Below are 18,543 nucleotides of genomic sequence, written 5' to 3'. Positions count from 1 at the left end.
TCTATTTATATGCCTCAGTGCTACTCAACCTTAACTACTGCAAAGCAGGACCACATTAAGATACAGATTGTGCAAGCACTGATAATTAGCACTCATACCTCTTATTTTCTGAAGTGCCAGGTAACTGGCAAGGCAGAGAGCACTTCGTTCCCAACTGAAGCCAACACGATACCTGTTAGCATGCTAATAAAGGACTGGGATCTCACACTTGCAATACATTTCAAATGTTGCAAAAGGCTTTTCAAGTCAGGTTACTCTGATTTACTTCCACAGGTGTAAGTGATCTTCATCGTATTTTTAGCAACAGGCCCAGCTCATGACTCAGAGCAGGACTAACTTACGCAGAACCACATCCCACTGTAGAGCACTAGAACATATGTAAACAAGCAGGTTTTTTTTCTTTTTTTGCAGAAAATATTTTAAAGTGTCAGTGAGGAGGACTTGTTTGTAACAATATAAAATATAAGCACAATAAATACTTAAGGGTTGATTAAAGAAAAACTACCCCTGTAATTATAAAACTGTGTAGCCTATAAAGCTTCAACCACAAACCAAAATTCCATTTTATTTAACATTTTAAAACTATTTTATTTAAGATATTCTACATTTTTATTTAACTACCAGGCTTCAGTCAGATTAGAGAATATATTTTCTTTTGCAATACATATTTGTATGCTTAGAAATACAATTTATTCTGATCATAGTACTAGCACTGGAATGCAAATTTCAGTAGCAGAATTTTCTTTCATCTTTAATTCAAGTAGTAGCATGTACTACCACAACTCAGACCAGAAATTCATTTCTGCAATATGAAGTCACTTGGCTGCAAGAGTTTCAACAGTTTTCATAGCACAATTCTTGTATGTATCAGTATAATCCTGTATTTAAAACTGATATGTAGTATTTTCTTTGAAATTAATATCAGCTAATTTTATTATGTCATCTAGAATGTATTTACCTGTGATGTTCAGCAAAAGCAATAATGAGTAACAGCCTCACCAATTATAATTCAATTATTTCTGCTTACTTTTTGTTAGACTGTCTGCACACATTAAATACAAAATATATGAACAGTTTAACAAAAAAAAAAAGAAATCTGTTATTTTATCACAGTGGATATTCCTCCATCCAAAAAATGTTATATGCATGGTAGAGATTATTACATCTGCATCTTTTAATTCAATCAATTACTGAAAAAGCAATGTTTTTAACCACAGGAGGCCCAAATTATGTACTCACATCATCACAGAAGTCAGACAACTTTCTGCAAGTTAAGCGATTAAAAGGTGCACATCTCTGACACATGAAAACTCTGAACTCAGCATCAAAAGATGACTGAAACATAGTCTGCAATAATTCTCAGCTATCTTTTTTTGCAAGGCATCCTACCCATCAATAATACTTGCTCTGTGGTAAGTTCAGCCCACAGATAAGGAAATAAATCAGACGGAAGGACATGAAAAGTAATTTTTATTCCAAATGTTAATTTTATCCTTATTTCAAAATAAATTCTCAATACATTACCATAATAGATTTCTGCATCTATTAGCATTATACATGTGCAAGACAAGTATCAATCTCTGTCCCTGGGGAGCCGAATTCTGTCACTTAAATTTATAAAACATGATACACACCACCGTTAATCATGAAAATGCTGCTGCCTTAAGAAATAAGATACTCCCAAATCTACAACCCATATTAAGAGAACCCTTTAAACCATACAATTTCATATTTTCTTATTTTTAAAGCACTCTAAGTTTAAAGATGTTCTCAAACCAGTAAATAATGGGCAGATATGCACAGAAAACCTTACTCCTTTTCAGTCACACAGTTATGAGGGCAAAGCTGCTGTGTAAAATCCAGATCTCTCTCAAAATGTAGAAAAGCTTCTTTATAGAGTTTTGAAATGCTGGCTCTGCCGAAGTTAACTAAGGATTTGTTGATCTCAGTGGTTCAATCACCCTTGACGCAAAAACTTCAATACCCTTCCTTTTTCTTTCAGTACTTTCTTAAGAAAAAGTATTGCTGTGATTATGGCATTTTTCTCTTTATTTCTTAAGCAGATGATTTATGGAGCATCAACTTTAAAAGGAAGAACAAGGAGATATTTAGGTTAACTTTTTCATAATCACTCTGTTTTTCATTAATGAGAAGTTCTAAGAGAAAGAAGCCAGCAGGAACATTTCATTAAGCTTCAGGACAGATGTGGATTTTTTTTTTTAAGTCAGTCCATATATTTAGGTAACCAAATACAGACTTCTCAGTCTAACTACATGTACCTTATAAAGAAAAAAATCCCCAAACCAGACAACTTTAATAAGGAAGCTCATAGAAAAAGGACTGAAAAAGGGAGACTGCAGAGTCTCACAAATAGCCTTTAAAACCAAAGGTTAAAAAAATAAAATTATATTTTCTGACTCTCCATGACAGACCGATCATAATTGTGGCATATGTTTCAGAGGGTTGTGTGATGTCCAGAAATGCATTGCATTGCCTTTCATAACTTCCAGTAATGCAAGACACACCTCTAATTGTTAATTTGTATTTTTGCTAATGATAATGAAGACTCCATCTTTACTGCAGCTTTTATCCTTTCCTGAGGCATGGGTGCAGTTTTGAACTGAATTATTGTGTTGAGGAACCTTGAGTCCTCTCAAAAAATGCACTAGAGCTTAAAATAAGTGTGTCCAAGTTACAAATTTACTCTAATACTTGGCTGCTAAATAGCTTCATTTAGGTCTCCTAATATACAATAACCACTGGATATTCATGTAATATGAAGTACAAAGCCATATAGGATTCTGATATAATATTGCTGAAATCAACAAAATTAGAGAAAAGTTCCCTCTCTAGAACATGCGGTGACATTTTTTTATATATAATCTATCAATAATTTATTCCTAACACTGTAATATTAGAATACAGTCTTGGCATTTTCTTTCCTTAAAGATGCTGAAATTTTTATTTTTATTCATTGCAAGGTTATTCATCAATGCACAGGACAACTAATGCTGTTGCCTGAACGAAAGAAGGTAAAGAACTCGAGGTTTCCAATTCTACACATGTGCAATCAGTTAAACAAAAAAAGGTACCTCTTAGGGCCAACTATCCTCTCCACACGCTGTCATGTAAAAGAAGTGGAATACAAAAAAAACACGTATTCAGAATGAAATCTTAATTCCACAGATTTAATCACCAGGGCCTATATTTTCACCGTGGGTGACTTAGAGCCAAGTTGATAATGCCAGAGACACATGGGAAGTGGGGGATATGGTATCCAGATAACAACTGAAATCTCTGCAACTTGCATTTCCTACCACCTCCCAGATGACAAGTTAGGGGTTTTTTTAAATATTCCTTTGAGTAAAAACCCACATTTTATCTATATTCCTTCCTAATCTCCATCAATCCAAATGTAGGACAGCAGTTTCTTTAAAAAGTACAGAAGAAACGGTATCTTTTCACCAGATGATGGGAAAGAGTGAAACACTTCTGTGCTTCCTGCTTCAAATACGCATCCGAGATCAGACAAAGTGTTAGTCATTTGTGCATGCTTAGTCCTTCTGCAAAACACAGCTGGGTGATGAGCACAGCACTTGCTGTAACATGGACAAAAGGCACTTCTTCAGTGATGATAGGGAACAAAATATTATTTCCAAGCAAATGTATCTTAGGAAGAATTTCAGCTACAGCTACACAGACCAACTTTTCCACAGTCAGAAACTTCCATATGAACATTCATAAAAGATGGGTTTGGCTCTTTGTAGAGCAATTTTTTCACCATTTTGAATGTTGTTTTATAAAATGATTGCTTCAGTGTTTGGTACAGAGGAAGCAGCCCTTCCTTCCTCACTCAGTCATGTCCAGCATTAAATCCTCACTAGCTTTCTCTCCTTGTGAGACAGCTGTCTGTAGAATGATTTGCACTATGGGTGCCTAGAACTTTTTTTCTGCTTAGATGTTCACTGCCACTGCTCTTTGAATAAAGCTGCTGTTCAACATCCCACTGTGGTAGCAAACAGCACAACTACATAAAGCATCACAGGCACTGCCAATATACAGCATATTAATTATATGTACAACTAGGAGTATCTCATGTTCATTCTCTTATGCTGGTGTTACATATATTATAGACCTTTATCAGTCTAAAGCCTTGTTTCAGATAAGGCCATGGGAACAGAGGGACATGGAAGGTTCTGTCCTAGTGTTGTCATTTGTCTCATGTAACTGACTGTAACTTTCTTTTTCTCAGGAACTAATTCCAGGCTTATATCTACTTATCAGGAATTCTTAAATTACTTTAATCACCTTTGTAGCTTTCTAATTGTAGTGTTTTAACTGCTAGATCCCTATATGATAGCACTGAATATGTGTCCATTTACATTCAAAAGGACTATCAGACAAAAAAGACTATTCAACAATTATTTCATCTGTGCCTACCTAAAATATCATAACAAAACTCAGCATCATCATAACTTATGCTACAGTCATATGTCCAGACTTGAGGCTTTAAGCCAGAGTGACTGTTGGGCACTGACTAGCTGTGCCTCTCTCCAGGGAGAGCAGGCAGTTCCCTTCTCAAGGAAGCAGCAGAAGTTCCTAGAGTAGTTCTTCTAGGTAGTAAAACTGCACTCTCCATTTTCTCTTCTTTATTAAAGATCTTAAGGTAGCCAACAGCAACACTATAAAATTCACAGTGCTCTGAAAGTGCACAGAACCACACAAGAGTTCAAGAGGCTCTTTTCACATTCCCTCCTACAAATACATTCACCACAGAACTGAAATAATTTGATCCTGCATGCATACATAAAACATCAATAAATACACACTGTTTTACAGGCCTTTTATGTCTTAATTAAACCTTCAAGAAAATTTAAAAAGCAATGTTCCTTATATACAGTATTTTGAAAACTTCACTGAGCCATTACCATGCGAGGATAGATTTTTCTGTTTCATACTGTAAATTTCCCTTTTTCCTCATAGATTTTTATATGCCACAGACCACTCCTCTCCAGTCACACTACTCTGAACTATGTCTCTTTCTCTAAACTAATGGTCTAGCCAGACCATTTCCAATGGCCATATCAAAATATGACAGGCCAGGGAAAATACAGAACAATATACTTGCATGAATCAGCACTCTACAACCCCAAACCAACCCACTAAAACAAATTTTTAAGTAAATAAGACAAGTTACTGACTGTCTGCTCCAAAGAAGTAAACCTGACACAAAGTGCAAATAAAAACCTCCACATAATTCTTTACCCTGGCTTGCCAGGGTGCCTTGGCACATATTAAGTTGCTATACCTGTGGCTAATAAGGATTCTAGCATGCCATTGAAGCATTTTGAGAAATGATGCCAAAAGTCGAGTGAATTCAACCACCCAAGGAGGTTTTTATAGCTCTAAAGCACTGGAAAATAGAAGAAATGTCATTACCACAGTTTTACAGGGGACTCCTGCTAAACTGCTGTTCAAAACACTTACTTGGAGTTCTAAAGCAACTCATAATTTATTGGGAGGAACAGATAACGTCAAACAAAATAAAGCAAGTTAAACATAGTATTGTTCAGTTTTCAAGCAGAAGAGAGGTTAAATATCCTTGAGTTAGTAGTTGCTTTGCAGAGTTGCCTTACTCTAGAGTCTTACCACAGATCATCTTTTATCAGACTAGAGTGAGAATTTCAAAGAACTGTAAAGGTATTTTTTTTTACTAATTTTCATTAAGCAATGAGCTGGTGATTTGACATGGTATAATAAAAAGGCCTGCTGGGTAACAACTTTAACATGAACCCAAAATTGCTGTAGGAAAGTTTATAGTTTTGATGTCCTCCTAAATCAAAATTTGTTATGTTTACATAACAAATCACTGCGTTCACAGACCAGAAAACAAACACCAGATATGCAGTCCACAGAAGGTTTTTTTTGCTCTCCTCACAATGTGGAATAAAACCATCTCATTTCTATCAGCTCCATGGGCTATCAGAAATGTAAATGTTAGAATCTCAACATGATTCTAATTAAAGCAGTTTGAATTACAATTGCAAATGTATACTGTACCTTAGAGTAAGTATATACACAAAAAAGTTCCTTCCATTAGAAGAACAACTCCTAACAGCTAGAAAGATGAAAATGCAAATGGGAGAGAGTGTACAGCAAGGAGAAAATTTTAATTCTGCCTCAGTGACCATGTTTTTGGTCTTTTTCAGAATTAGCATTTGGAAGACCAAACACATTGTTCAAAGTTATAAATTACAATGAATGAACAGGGGTGCATCAGCAAGACAATGATGCTGGAGGTCCAGCCTCAGGCATGTGAACATTTGTATGCCAAATTGAATATCACAACATGGAAAAAATGTCATCAGTGAATACACTAAGAGCATACTTAACACTATACACTTGACTGATTAAGGTGAATCAAACGCTGAGCTTGTTCAGTAGTTAAAACTTTTGATTTCAATGAACCACAATGACTCTCAGCATATTCTGCCACTTTACCACCTTGTATTGCCCTGAGATAAACTTGTGCCTCTTCAAGAATTTGCATTAATAGCAATTAAAAAGTACTTGGCTGCATACTTGTGTACCCCACCAATGTAAGGAAAAGCAGTTCAGACAGGAGAAGACAAACAGGGTTGGATGCATCTCAAAGAAATGCTGCCCTCTGCCTAACACACAGTACAGCTGAAAGTGGGACAGGAAAGGGTTATTTTGCTTCAGTGCCAAAAGCCATTTTTCAATACATTACCTGAAAATAAGCAACTCTATAGAAAGCATGTAAATTAACCATTAGCTTTAAAAATGTTCTTTTCTCAGTTGAATGCTTTCCTAAAAGGTGTCTATCTTGCTGGTCATTGCCTATCAGAAATGTCTTCGTGGAAAAGCATGCACTCTCAAGCTGATCACTGCCTTGAGTTTTCACTGCTCCATCCATGGTGAGGTTTTCACTGGCACACACCTGTCATCCTACCACCCTTTCCATCAGTGAACTCTGATCCCGTAGCAGCAAAGCTGGCAAGTGTAGCACACTCCATAAGAGCCAGTATTTATTTCCATACAGTGGGAACAGCCCCTCAAGACCTTACTGCTTGCCTTGTTCTCTCACTTATTAAAGACTGCTAATGAGACAGTACTGTGTCCCTCTCCTTTCAGTGCCTATGGAAACTGCCAAGCTCCTGTCTCATTTTTGCCTCTACCTCTCTAGTGATAAAAAAGAAACAGCTTTAGCTCTCATAGCACATGGGAAAAGCTACCTCCAACTCCAATAATTTTTACAGAGAACACACCCAAATACAAGTAGATAAGGCACACTCTCATTGTGCAGAAACCCATGTCCAAATCAGTGCCACTGGGATTCATGTGTGGGTTAATAATTTGCTACCAGAAGCACATGCCACAAGTAGCTGACTGAAACATCACCTGCAGGCAGGACATTGGTTCGTGTTCCCTCTCAACCAGAGGATGAGACTGTCCCCAAAAACAAGAGGAGCAAGTGTGCATGAGCAGCCCCATGGCTGGGACATGTCTTAGCCCACATGCCCACTCTTGCATGGACCTCTTCATTAACTGTTTCACAGAAGCTGAAAAGACTTCAAGTTGAGCTGCAGATGAATAGGACATTTTGATTTTTGTTATGTCTAGAGACTGGACTAATTGGACATGTAAACATTCAGTGTTTACAACTTTAGAGAGTGTGTTCTGGGGCTGATTTTATGAAAATCCACCACAATTTTTGAGCACTTCATTTTCCAACTTGAATGTTGTTTTAGGATTTGGGGGTTGTTTGCTTGTTTAAATAAATGTATTTGGGGGTTTTACACAGTACAGAATACTGTGTGTCCCGTTTAATATTTGGCTATATTGAATTCATTAAATCATTTTTCTCTGCTCAGTACTGAATTTATTCCAAAATAGAGGAACACAACATTCCCTTGTAGACTGAACTGATGACATATACCAGTATTACAATAATTTTCTGTTTGCATTTTAGAGAAATTTGTTCCTCCTTATGTTCACAAAAATTAAATAAGCATGCAGAAAGCCTCATGGGTAAATCAGACTTTATGACATGATAACATCAAACAAAATGTCTTAAAAGTCCATTCATCCTGTGCTGCATTTTTTGCAGTTATAAACCAAGACATCAGTATGGGTCATAGTATCAGAACATGAGATAAATGAAAATTAAGATACTTCTATGCAGTGAGTCAAACTATAATAAGAGACTTTTGTGTAACATCCAAACCAATTTTGGCTTCAATGAGTTAGTGTGGAGAAAGTCCAGGCACCATCCTGTGAAAGGCATTGATTGTTAGATTTTGATTTCCTTTTAAAAGTGACACAGATTGAGAAAAATGCCACCTCTGCTAGACAAACTGAAACACAAACCTGGTCTCACAAATATTTTGGAGTACTGCATTGCATTCACTTCCTCAAAACACTGCAGAGAGCCATGGAGGACTGTCACAGGTTCATTTCTGCTCACAAGAAAACTGAAATAATGGAACTATTTGGAATATCTCAACATCCCAAATTCTAAAGACATATAATGCCTTTAAAGAAATAATTTTTCATGGACATATGAAAAACGATTCAGGACAAACATTCATAAAGTGCTTTGATGGAAAAGTGAAATTTTTTCACTAGAACTCCATAAAATAATAATTATTTAAGACAGTTTCAGCCAATATAATTTTATTTTAAATGTTCATACTGATGAAATTACTGAATTTTGTTACTGTTGTTGTTTTTGTTTTGGTACTTTTTCTCCTGTAGTAATAAAACTGCTGTGAAACTCTTATGTCTTTGAAAGGTATTCCTAGATACACTTACTTTTCCTCTTCCTGAAATGCTTCTCACAAAACCAGCTCATCTAATAGTTTCTCCTAATGTCACAATCCAGCAGAAAATTACACCACTTATTGGAAACTAGGCCTTATTTTGCTGCAGGAGGAGGAAATCTAAAGCACCACTGATCAAACAGTCCAATATTATTATACTCAATTTTTAGATACAGAACCCAAGATTTGAAAAAATAAGATCATGTAACTCAGCCTCAGAAACAGGTTATTTTATTGAATTTTCTTGGTCCTATCATCTGATTCATACCAATCTTTTGGAAGACTGATACCCCTGCATAATTCTGAGAAGCACACTGAGTCCTTTGGAAGGGCTCAAAGGGACAAATTACCAGGCAATAAGAAAAGAAACTATACCACTAAGACAGAAACCCACAACTAAATCAAAATTGCTTTGTTCCTGCAAGAATGACAAAATGTTCCTTTTCACATCTGTGCAACCCTCTACAAAAAACAATGTGCTGACTAGCTAATTTATAGGCAGCCATGACCTTTACCAGGTCAGCTATCAACTTTATATCCTGTGCATTTCTTGTATTTTAATAACAGCATATATTTCCATGGTGCATTCTGCTATTATGTCATCGATGTACACAAAAATCAAAATTCCTCAATGAAATTTTAAATTCCTTAGATGAAAACATTAAAAATTATTAAAGTATTTTCTATTTTTCAATATTTTATCCATTATTTGTAGAGAATGGCTAGAAACCACCAAGACCTTTCTGTGACATATATTTTCTGTATTTGCAAGATCAATGCTAAAGGGTATGTGCTAATTCCCTACATTTATCTCAACCCTATCAGAAAATAGTAACCAACAAATTATTGTAACCATAACACAACTTTCCCTTTTATCCCTTTATATCTCAATTTTCCCATATCTATGCCCCTCCAAACCACCTCGATTCTCCACCTCTCCCCAGTTTTGGTTCCTCCTCTAAAAATCCCATAAGTCTTGCATGATTCCAAAACTCTTCCCCTGCACCACCTATCAAGTCTCAAATGCTGGCAGGCAGCAACCCTACTCAGACTGCAGAGTCATCAAAGTGTCCCTTACTCCTGGTGCTGGCTGTCTCCACCCTGGCCCATGGGGCTGAGGCTGGTGACAGCCTTTGAAGGAGCTGAGCTGGGGGCTCCATTTCCCAGACTGAGTTATTTGGGTTCCCCTGCCTACTGAGCCACTGGGCTCCTTTGTGTGTATCTGCACGGGCAGCTGAGCTTTTTATCACACAACAGAGTCTACTCCTACTTCCCTTTTTCAGCCCACTTATCCCTCTCTGAAAACATCCTGTTTCTTTTTTTTCCCCCCTTTTTTTTATTTTTGTTTTTCTAAAACAGACACAATTACTGGATTTACGCTCCTTTGTATTACAAGTGATTAATGTACTGATGAATTCCACACCTGATTCTTCATTATTTTGTAGGCAACATCTCCGTGGGCCTTTCTCCCAAGGCTTCTCAAACTGTGCTCCAACCATATGCCTTAAGCAAAAGTTTAATGGCTTCTCTACTGAACATGACATTTTTGCAAGCTTTTATACAGAATACAATCAATTTGGAATATTAACTGTGGCTGTATTGAATTTATCCTAACATTTGTTGCTCACTTCAGACTACTTGCTGAGATCACATACAAAACACCGGAACAAAGGGTAAAGTCATATCATGTAGAGTTTTAACCACACCATCTCATCTTGTTCTTAGTTTTATGTGTTTGAGCAGAGTAAAGATTACTTAGTGCAATAATATGCCCCTTTAAAATATTCTGTATTCAACACAAAACAAATCTGATTTAATATGCTCTCCAAACACTGCTTTTAATCTCACACAAGAAAAAAGAAAACTATTCCATGTAGTTTTTTCCTACAGTTCATGAGTGAAAGCCATCATTTCCATTTGTACTCTTTTCCTTGAAGTGTACATCACCATGAAGTGTTTGTGACTATTAACTTCTAAAATAACCTATGTACTTTAATTCACCTTATTTCTATGACAAGAGACCTCACAGCAAGGATGGAATAACAATATGGAAACTAACCATCTAATCCAACTGGACACACTTTATTGAAGTACTATTACTTCCATGTGTAAGAGGAAACTAAAGCCAAGTGCAATCGCCAATTTTTGGCATTCCCAGTATAGATTGTATCCAGCAAAAGAGAATTTCACTTTTTGTTTTTATTTTTACAGCACAGTGATATTAGACATATGGACTTGACCATTTAGAGATCACGTTTTTTAACTGAGCAGAAAAGGCAAGGTCTTTATTATGCCTAAAGCAATACTGTTCTTTAAAAAGTTGTAATGTTTTGTAAATATTATTCTAATATCTTTTGCAGTATTACCTTTAAAGTAATTCATATCAAAATTTTAGTATGGATGATAGAATCTTCAAGAATGGATATACAGCGTAACGAGAATGCAACCAAAACACAGACTCGAGTCAACCCATTTATATGACAGAAACTTGTCATGGATAAATTCAATCCCAACAAGTTATATTCCAGTTTATTCTGAGGGAGCACATGTGATAGATTAACTAATATTTCTCAAGACAGAAAGCCTAGTTTCCTAAGAAATATGAATATAAAATTATGAGCAACTGTAATAAAACAAATATTTTCTTTCAATATTGACAGAAATAAATAGCTCTTTACTAAAGCATTTTAAACTTTGTTTTCTAAATAAGAGATAATTGCCAAGATATATCTGTGATGTGAAAAACAACACCAAGATGGATCAACTGGGTAAGTAGCTTTGTCAGTGGAAGTGTGAGGAGATTAAAAACTCATGTTGTAGTTTAGCAATATATTGGGCATCCCATGCTCTTCCAATTATATTTACTGATAAGCTTTTTTTCTTTTCAGCTCAACTTTTTTCTTGAATACATGCTTTCTTTTGTTATATCAGTAAATTATGACATCACTAAAGGGCTTAGAACAGTTTTCTCCTCAAGTGTAAATAATAACATAAGACACTAAAAGACAGCCTCGTTCGGTTATTTCACATTTTTGTAAGAATTTTTAAAATATTATCACTTTCTACACTCACATTTGGCAGTACCTTGGGATTTTATTAATCATAGTTTAATCGAAGAGAATAAGTATTAAAGAAAGGAGGTCAAAAGGTCATAGGCAGGGACAACTTCCACTAGACCAGGTTGCTCAAAGCCCCATCCAGCCTGGCCTTGAACATTTCCAGGGACGGGGCATCCACAACTTCTCTGGGCAATCTGTGCCAGTGCCTCACCAGCGTCACAGTAAAAAATTTCTTCCATATATCTAACCTATTTTCCCCTCTTCCCCTGAACTTCTCCTCTTTCAGTTTGAACCCTTTACTCCTTGTCCTGTCACTACAGTTTCTGATGAAGAGTCCCTCTCAGCTACTGAAAGGCTGCTATGAGGTTTCCATGCATACAATATTTGATTCTTAACAGAGAAAAACATTTTGATAGAAAAAATTAATTACCTTAATATAATGATGTTAAAATTAGTACAACTACTCTTTAAAAAAAGTTGTACCACAAAGCTCAAGAAACATAGTTTTCTGATTCCTTATGCACATTTAATTTAAAATTACATTCCCAAAATTATTAACTCTATTCCTTCCTACAAAAAGGTTGATTCCTAAGCTTTAATTACTGACCATACAGTTTATATTTTATGAATTTTAGAATCTCATATCTCTCTAGTCCTATAGAGAATACTCAGAAAATAGTTATCAGGTGGTGATGGGCACATTAAGTTTAATGTTTCTATAACCCAGTGTCATTGGTGTGCACATAAAAAAAATCAAGGTAAGGAGAAAATCTGTATGCTGGTACAGATATAAAACACAACAGAAAGCTTAAAAGGACTTTTAAGGAAGCCTAATCCTCCAGAAATAACTGGTACTGATGTACAGCCTTTCAAACCTGTTCTGACCATACAAGCTCAACACGTGTGTCAGCACCTCAACTACACATGAACAACTTCTGCAGACTCCTTTCTTTTAATCAGGTCTCTGAATACGATGTGTAACCCCACGTTATACTGTACTGGATCTGAGTGCTTTTTCTGTGTCTGATTTCAACACTGCTAGAATGTATTTTTAAGAAGCTTTAGGGATAAGTGTATCAGGAAAAGAAAAGTAAATCAAAAACAGATTATACATAAAGATTTTTCCTCCACATCTGACAGTGCATTCTCCCTACTTGCAGTGAAAGTTAAATTTCTAGCTTAGCAGGCACTATGTACAGTGCCTGGTAGGTAGATGATTTCTCAGTTGTTCAGATAAAGCAAGGTAGGCATCCACAAAACTGAAATTTAATAAAAATGCAAAACTTTTAATGTAATAATAAGCATTTCTTCTATAAGTAAACATACTCAGCCATGCAGAACACTTAAAAACAAATAACCTCTGTACCTGAACTGTGGAACTGATTTCAGATGCAAAACCTCCTGTCAAGGGAGCCTCATGGCTAATCAGCAATCGCCCAGTCTTCGCCACTGACTGAAACAGAAAAACAAACCCCCAAAATGTCATCAAATTACAACTCATGATTTCTTACTTGTTCTATTTGTGGAACATATGAAATATGGGACATTATTAGCAGTGTTAGAACATAGCTACTTTTCCACTCTTGCATTTCCAGTGAAAGAAAAATTATCCTAAAAGACTAAATTGAGTAATTAATAGGATGGGTTTATATTTACTACAAAAAATGTTTACAATTTCCATTCAATTTTAAGCAAATATCAAAAACAAAAATTGAATCCACTGTATATAAATTTACACTATTAATGCAAACTGTAACATTCCTGAAATAGAATAAAGAATTTTAAAAAGTAGTCCATAAAAACTTGAATCCTGAAAATACTGAAAGATGCACATACAAAGAAATCCTTCACTGATATCTCTGCACAGTCAGTTCCTATATTCCTATGAATTGTAGCTATTCAGAAAGTAAAACTGTTAAATAAAAATTTCAGCAAGAAAATACATGGATTACTGCTCCTTATTTAAGTTTTACATGGCAATTAGAAGCAACATTTTCTAATTTTACATCTCAATGTTTGTAAAATCTTTACGTGATATAATTTACAAATAAATATATAGCATATAGAAGGTGATCTAAGCATCTTTAATCAAAAAACAAATCTGTGTCCATTATGCAACATAACAATGAAAGCAAAATATTTTTAATCTGATGGGAATATAAAGCTTCACCACACTCAAATATCTTGATGGTTATTGCAACTACACACTAAATTGCCTAGAATCAAACAGTATCAGATACCTTTGGTCAGAAATACGGCAGCAAAGTCTCCAATTCCATAATATGCATTTTAAAATTAATATACTAATAAGGTGCATTAAAAATTTTCATAAACTTTTAGACATGCACATCAGAAAAAATCAGATTAATGTGTATGTTAATCTTTCAAGAACAGTTACAGTCTGATATTTAAGATAAGTACATAGTGTACTGCTGGTGCACCATTAGTCATCAAGTGGAAAAGCCCAAGACAGCACTATCTTAGATTTTCTGAATACTGTGATCTTCAGTTTAATGTCTACACCAGCACAGTCTCCAGTTGGGCAGCCCTGTGTTATCTGTGTAATAGAATACATAAAGACAATGCCTTAATAATGCAGCTTTCCCTCTGATTCAATATTTTTCTAATTCTTTTGCTCTTCTAACAATGACTCAATCAGTGGCTCAGAGCAGCTCATACACAGATGTGCTGGCAACTCACAGGCTACAAACATGATCCATATACTGTACTATGAAGTGGTTTGACAACATTCAGAGCTAAACAAGACAGAAAAAGGCATTTCAACACTTGGAAAGTAATCCAGTTACATAGGCCGATTTCTTTCTTTTGCCAGCACTGGAAACTCATACTGAAAGAGCAGAGGCATTACCTGTACTGTAAATCTGTCCAATACATCAAAACACTTCAACGAACAAAACTTATGTTCCAGTTTTAAGTTGATATGATAAAACTGATACAATCAAGTACAAGTTGCCATGGTAAAACTGATACAACTAATCAGTGTAAAAGTTCAGGGGGGTTGTTTTTGTTTGTTTGTTTTTAAATCCTCCTACTATCATTTTAAAGAAAGATTCTGTTGCATTTATTTATTCCGAGAGGTTCACATTTTGATATGTTACAAACTGTCTTTAAAGTTACAGATTTCATTTTTCAGAATATAGTAGTATGAAACAGACACTCTTAGAAAGCATATAGGAAAATTCACATGTGATCACACCAGTAATCCAGCAGTCCAGCATCTTATCTCTGGAGATAACTCAGTGTTTAGGGAAAAGTAAGAATAGGGTCTTCAGTGTGTTCGTTCACCATGTCTCAGCCTCCAATTATTTTCACACCACCAGTTTCCTGAATCCAATATGGTCTCTTGCAGTAAATAACTTGTAACTTTTATTTCAACTGTTCTCAAACTGGAGCCATGTACAATCAAAACAAAAAACTAAACATAGCAAAAAAACAAGCACCACACAACAACAACAACAACAACAACAACAAAAGAGTAAAAAAATAATCTCTTTTTGGAAACCTGCCTCTACTACAAGATAAATCCTGGGTTTTATATACGATTCCCAAGGTCTTCAAGGACCCCTTGCCTGCAGGAGGTTGTTAAGAGAGAGCAAGCAGCTGTGATCACCAAGCCATGCATACAAATAGCTCAGCCCTGCTAGAACACAGTATATATATATATATATATATATGACTCCTGATACAAAACCATGCTATCATAGCTTCAGTGCTTTTAGTATCCACCCCAGCTTGTTCAGGGACAGCATAGATACCTGCACCACATTGCACAATACTGAAAAAAAAAATTCTTCTAATGGTTAAACCAGATTCAAAGTGAGCAGGAATGAACCACTATGCTGCACTGCAAATAGCGCTGCGGACTTTAAGTAAGGATGTGAGTATTGTGATTACTAAATTTACAAGCTCCACACATCAATTTCTACTTTGCATTAATGCCGTGTTCCTAAACTACAGTGAGTCTTTCAGAAAGACATGCAATCTTAATTACGGTATTTCCAGTGTTTGTAAATGCATCACACCTCTTGGTAAGTTCTTCCAGTGCCTAACTCCCTTCCCTGAACAATTTTGCACCTTATTTCCAAACTAATTTGGCTGACATCAACTACAAAGTTGCTGATTCTTATTATATCTATTTGTTAGAAGGAGACCCTATCTATGATCACATTTCTGCTCCCACATGAATATGTTAAGACTATGATCATATGGTGTCAACCACAATTTTGATCGGCTTAACAGCCTGAGCTCTTAATCTTTCAGCAAACAGCACATTTCCAATTCCTTCATCATTCTTACTCTACCCTGAATCATCTCCAGTTTCCTATGTCCTTGAAGCACACCCATCTGGAACCAGCATTCCAGATTTTCTCAGATCACCACCAAATACAGAGATAATACAGCCTCAGTATTGCAGCTCTTAGATGTATGAGGCCTTTCAGCCAAAGCATGATAACACAAGTCCAGCTTTAACTAACAACTGCGATTCCCTGTTCTTGGGAAAGAGGGTTTTCTCCTTAAAGGATAATTGTTTCCTGGAATAAAGATGGAAATATAGTGTGCATTTATTATTTCAAGACACAACATTATATTTGGATGTGTTGAAAAATACATTGTGTGTCTGAGCCTAGCTCAGTTAATGAGCTTTTCTTCTCTTTATCAGTAACTGAGTGACTGTTTTATCTGTTTATTCAGCTGTTTGTTGTCTCTAATCTTTTATCAGTAACAGTTTTAAATGTTTTCCATATATGTGATGGAAATATTAAAAAAACAGGTTCAAAATCCAACTTTGTAGGACCTCGGGACTTTACTATTTCCATTCACAAAAACTGCCCTTCTATGCCATACAGTTGAAGCCAGCACAGCACTAATGCCCTACTTCTCAAACTATGTTAATTTGTTTTGTGAGTGCTCAAACAACTGTAGATCATGAACTGTAGGTCATGTATTTCTAATTATTTTTTAATAGCTCCTTCTTCTTTGATAACTTCTTCTTCCTAGTTTATGGATCATTCTTCCTAATTGATCTGGTACAGGGGTTTTTTTTGTGGCAAAACTGTTCCATAAGGTATCAGACTAATAAATTCCTGGCCAAGAGGTACTTTCATTTAGCAAACATTGGGTCTTTGTATGCCCTTTTAATTTTAATTATGTTATTGTTTTTTCTATCTTAAAAATGACAGTACTATACATTAATAGCAGCAGACAATAGCAACAGATGTGGTTTTTTTAAACACAATTTTAAAATATACATTACAATTTTAAAAATATATATTACCATTTAGAAGCATTTCAGTCCATACAACTTAGAAGAAAGCCTGATGAAAAAAACCAACATTTTCATACACTGGTAGTGTTCTAGAATGGCTAACTTATTCAATTTCTTTATCTTCAAATGAAAATTTAATCTTATTTCCTGGAAGCAAAATAGTTAATCAGTTAAAAGCGAAAATTTCAAAACTAGCTGCTATGCATTCTATACAGCACAGCAGACATGGTTAAAGATTATTTGCAGATATCAATGCTCTTCTATAAAGAATTAATTTTATTTTTAAACTCTATTGCAAAACATTAGTCCCTGTTAGTTCAAATGAAGCCATAATTCAACCTCCAGGATAACCAAAGCCTAATGTTCAGAAAACTATTTACAGGCCAAATAATTGTAGCTCAATCACATCATCAGGTAATGGTGTCCTCAACTTTCAAAATTAATGGGAAATATCACTGCAATAAAACTGGACAAAACAGTGCTAAATCAGCACAGTGTAACAAATTGGCCAGTATAGAATCCTACTGCTTTATCCTCTTTTAAAAAGGAGTGTAATCTTTTGTTTGGATTACCAAGAGAAAAGGACAGCCTTTCAAAGAACAATGTATTTTGTCCCCTCACAACCAGACACTTGCATTTCTGTAAGGGCTTGATTCTCCATTTCATCAGCATCTCCCCTCTGTCTTCCAAAACCCCAGTCTTTACACTTTTTCTTACCTAAGTAAAAGATGAAAATTTTGAAATGCATTAAGATTTTGAAATTCTGCAGCTCATGTAGAGTGCTTTTGAAAATGTATTTTCAAAGAATATGGTATGGCTTAAGATTGGCACTGATAAAAATGTTCCTTCTGTATATCCACAAACAGAAGTTGTTGCTTTCTGATCTCCGAAGTCCAGATGTGCTTCTGAGGGCACTAAGAGATTCTGTAGGTATATCACTGTCTCAAATTAAATGAAAACAAATTTTTTTTTGGCCATCTTTAGTAACATACCAAAAAGGGAAGTCAGAGGCAACATTCAGGCATTTAGAAAGTACAGCTCCCCTTTGTGTCATGGTCACTCTGTGCTTTCAGAGACAAATTCAGATGATGCAACCTTGGGTTTTCAAAAGCGAAAGGTCCTACCCTGCTCAGAACCTCCTGTTCCCAGCCCATCCCTCACATCTCCTCAACACCCACGTGGCTATCGGGAAAGCCAGCTGAAGGGGATAATCTGATTTGTGCTGTACAGTTAGCACAAAGCAGCAAACACCACCTCAGAGACAGATGTAGAGATGGGAGGTAGATCAGGATTCACTCACAGAAACCTTTAGTAGTGCTCTCTCGCTCCAGGAGGCAACAGAGACCCAGGTTAT

At 35.7% G+C, this 18,543-nt stretch overlaps 1 protein-coding gene across 7 annotated transcripts in view; it reads right to left on the bottom strand.

Moving 5' to 3' along the window:
• BCKDHB (branched chain keto acid dehydrogenase E1 subunit beta) overlaps window positions 1–18,543 on the bottom strand; it is a 150,456-nt gene that overhangs the window by 69,317 nt on the left and 62,596 nt on the right. For 6 of the 7 annotated variants that reach the window (XR_007902853.1, XM_051778058.1, XM_051778055.1 and 3 more), the window contains exon 9: window positions 13,269–13,355. The exons of the other annotated variant lie outside the window; for it this stretch is intronic. Coding sequence is in view for 5 of the 6 variants with exons in the window: in XM_051778058.1 (XP_051634018.1) it covers window positions 13,269–13,355 (87 nt within the window). In the remaining variant the exon portion in view is untranslated. The remainder of the gene's footprint in view (window positions 1–13,268; window positions 13,356–18,543) is intronic. 7 annotated transcript variants of the gene reach the window in all.

The sequence above is a fragment of the Manacus candei genome, unplaced genomic scaffold (assembly GCF_025592945.1).
Source record: "Manacus candei isolate 608988 ecotype Guabito, Panama unplaced genomic scaffold, ASM2559294v1 h1tg000011l, whole genome shotgun sequence".
NCBI classification, from domain to species: domain Eukaryota; kingdom Metazoa; phylum Chordata; class Aves; order Passeriformes; family Pipridae; genus Manacus; species Manacus candei.
The sequence above is the reverse complement of the archived record's forward strand: the minus strand, read 5'-3'. Positions and strand labels throughout refer to the sequence as shown.